The sequence below is a fragment of the Triticum aestivum genome, chromosome 2B (genome assembly GCF_018294505.1).
Source record: "Triticum aestivum cultivar Chinese Spring chromosome 2B, IWGSC CS RefSeq v2.1, whole genome shotgun sequence".
NCBI lineage: Eukaryota > Viridiplantae > Streptophyta > Magnoliopsida > Poales > Poaceae > Triticum > Triticum aestivum.
Window position 1 is genome coordinate 25,843,674 of NC_057798.1, and position 2,573 is coordinate 25,846,246.

Here is a 2,573-nt window from a genome sequence, read left to right on the forward strand (position 1 = left end):
CACGGGCACCGCCGCTGTCGACCGGCAAGCACCGGCCAAGCTTTTGCCCGGATAAACAACACCACAACTCCCACATGGTCGACCGACGCCAACCAGCACCTCCACTGACCCGCGCACTCCTGCACAGCAACCACGCAATCGTCACTGAGGGACCACCACCACGTCTCGCTGCCGTGCCATTGATCAAACACAGCCAGCACCCTCCATTCCGGCATTTGGTCGAGCATCTGCCCTCGCTTCAACAACCAGCGAAGCCCGACCGGTGTTGCAGATCGACGCGGCGCCATGGTACGTCTCCACCCTGGACCGAGTCACAACAAGACGTGTGTGTGTGTGTCCAAACATGCAATCTGGATCTCAAAAAAACAACAACATGCAATCTGGATGAGATATCTCTCGACAAACACTTGGCGTGTATACGTTTCTCCTGCCTTCTCTTGTCCAAGCTCTCTGGTTTAGGCTGTAAGATTTCACCACAAAGGGTGATTTTTTTTAGCAAATTTCATAGCTAGCAGCAACGGCACCATCCAAGCCACCCCCAAACCGTCCGCCCAGGCCAAGCTTAGTGATCACCGCCAAGCCATCCAGTTAAGTAGAGCAAGCGTCTAGTTGAGGGCGGCCATGAGTGAACAATTTTCCACGGTTATGGCATTCAAGCGGCGAGCAGTTGTGGCCGCAGGAGCACGTTGATCACATTGGATCGCAGTTGGAAAACAAACTTCATATGCAATCTCAAAATCCCGTTGCAAGGAATTGATTCAGATGACCGAAATCATATATTTTCAAGAAATAAAAGCAACCTTTGTACAATTTGAAAGTAAACGTTGTAGACATCAGTAATGGGAATTAAGACTACCGCAAGTCAGCTGCATTTTCAGTTCATAAGTGCTTACCACACATTCGTCCGTTTAGTCAAACTCAGGTAACAAGTATTAATAACTCAATCCTGAATAACTTACAACCACATCACAAATAAAACCCTAACATAATAAAACCACTAAAATAAATTATACAGCATTGCAGCAGTTCCAGGCACGGTTATCAAAAGAACAACATTGCACGCCACCTCTATTCTACGAAGTTTCTTGCGGAAATTTATGTAGTCTTCATCCTGACGCCAATCATGGCTGCACATAAAAAAAGTAATTATGTTACGGTGTACAAAATAATAAATATTATTGTTTTCTTTTAGCCTTTTTAGGTATTGTTATGTTCTGTATAATACGCAAGATTATCTTTGATTCATGGAAAAATAAACATACATCACACGCGAGGATAATGCCATTTACCTATTATTGATTTTATGCCAATCCTCCATTCTTTTGTTTAATTCCATCATGTCCTTTTCTAGCCTAGCTTTCTCGAGCTTTGTATTCTCCCGCAATCGGGCCAATGACTCTCCAGAATACATGATGTGTCCCTGCTACAATATTAAGGGCATGTGCAAACATTAGAAAGGCTCGAACATCACAAATATGTTGCAATGAAGTGAAAAAATCATGCCCACTACGCTCAAGATGATCGAGATTTGGTCTATGTGAAATCTGAATAAGAAATCTCTATTGATTTTTTTTCTCAACCATGGGATGCCGAAAAAACCCGCATCCAATCATCCACGTAATAAAAAATAGAACCATGATTGATTTCTCTGGCATGATCTAAATCAAATGAACAGGAAAAGAAAATTATCTTGGTTTGCAAGAAATCACACCAAAGCACGAGGTGCCCCAAAATAACTCCGACGGTGATTGATTTTTCCAAAAAGTTATAAATCAGATGAATGAGAAAACAAATAACAAAACCGCACCATAGGGCCAGATCTAACTTGGTTTGTAACAAAACCAACCAGACAGTCAAATTTGAAGAACACAATTTTTGCAATACTCCGTTGGACAAAAATAATATAATTCCCACATCTAAACATGTCCTAAACATATAGGGCAGTAATTTAATCCTCCGATTAGATTAGATGAACGAGAAAAGAAAATAGCAAACTTGCTCGACCGGGGAACAGCAGCAAATCGACCAAAGCTTCTTACCGTAGCACCATGGTGGAAGAGGCGAGAACCTGCTGCCGGGGAGAGCGCGTGCACGGGCAGCTTAGAGGGGGCCATCGGCAGCGACCTGCTACCAAGGGCCGGCATCTTTCTGAGAAGAGACCGCAGCGCCATCAGGTTGTACGTGATCACGAGAGCAGGCAGCGGCTATCTAGGGTTTGTTTGGCTCGACGGTTTCCCTTACCAGACCAGCCATATATATAACACGAGTGGGCGGGCCAGATCGTTCTCCGACTCCCCTTCCCCTTTCTCCCCCGATCCTCCTCTTCGGACATCGACTAAACTTGTAGGGGTGGGCCAGGCCCAGCCCAACTTGATCCGGATTACAACACAAGGGAGAAAATTGGGAGGTTCTATACAACGCTTCACGCAAGCGTGCCTATGTCTCGCTTATAAAAAGACTTTACATAAATTTTACGAAAATGTTACATATGTATAGAAAAATTATTCCTATCATATTATGTGAAAAAGTATACAAATATTATACAATGTGTATGAAAATATAGACACTACAAA

The 2,573-nt window shown here is 43.6% G+C and overlaps 1 protein-coding gene across 2 annotated transcripts; it reads right to left on the reverse strand.

Moving 5' to 3' along the window:
• Positions 1-915: 915 nt before the first annotated feature.
• LOC123040087 (uncharacterized) lies at positions 916-2,243 on the reverse strand. Of its 2 annotated transcripts, none has more exons than XM_044463027.1 (3): positions 2,040-2,243; positions 1,290-1,420; positions 916-1,127 (listed from the first exon to the last, which is right to left on the reverse strand). In XM_044463027.1, the coding sequence occupies exons 1-3, from the start codon at positions 2,169-2,171 to the stop codon at positions 998-1,000; spliced, it is 393 nt and encodes a 130-aa protein (XP_044318962.1). In that variant the 5' UTR covers positions 2,172-2,243; the 3' UTR covers positions 916-997. The 2 variants fall into 2 exon arrangements, with proteins under 2 accessions (XP_044318962.1, XP_044318961.1); XM_044463026.1 differs by having other exon boundaries at positions 1,290-1,423.
• Positions 2,244-2,573: the final 330 nt, after the last annotated feature.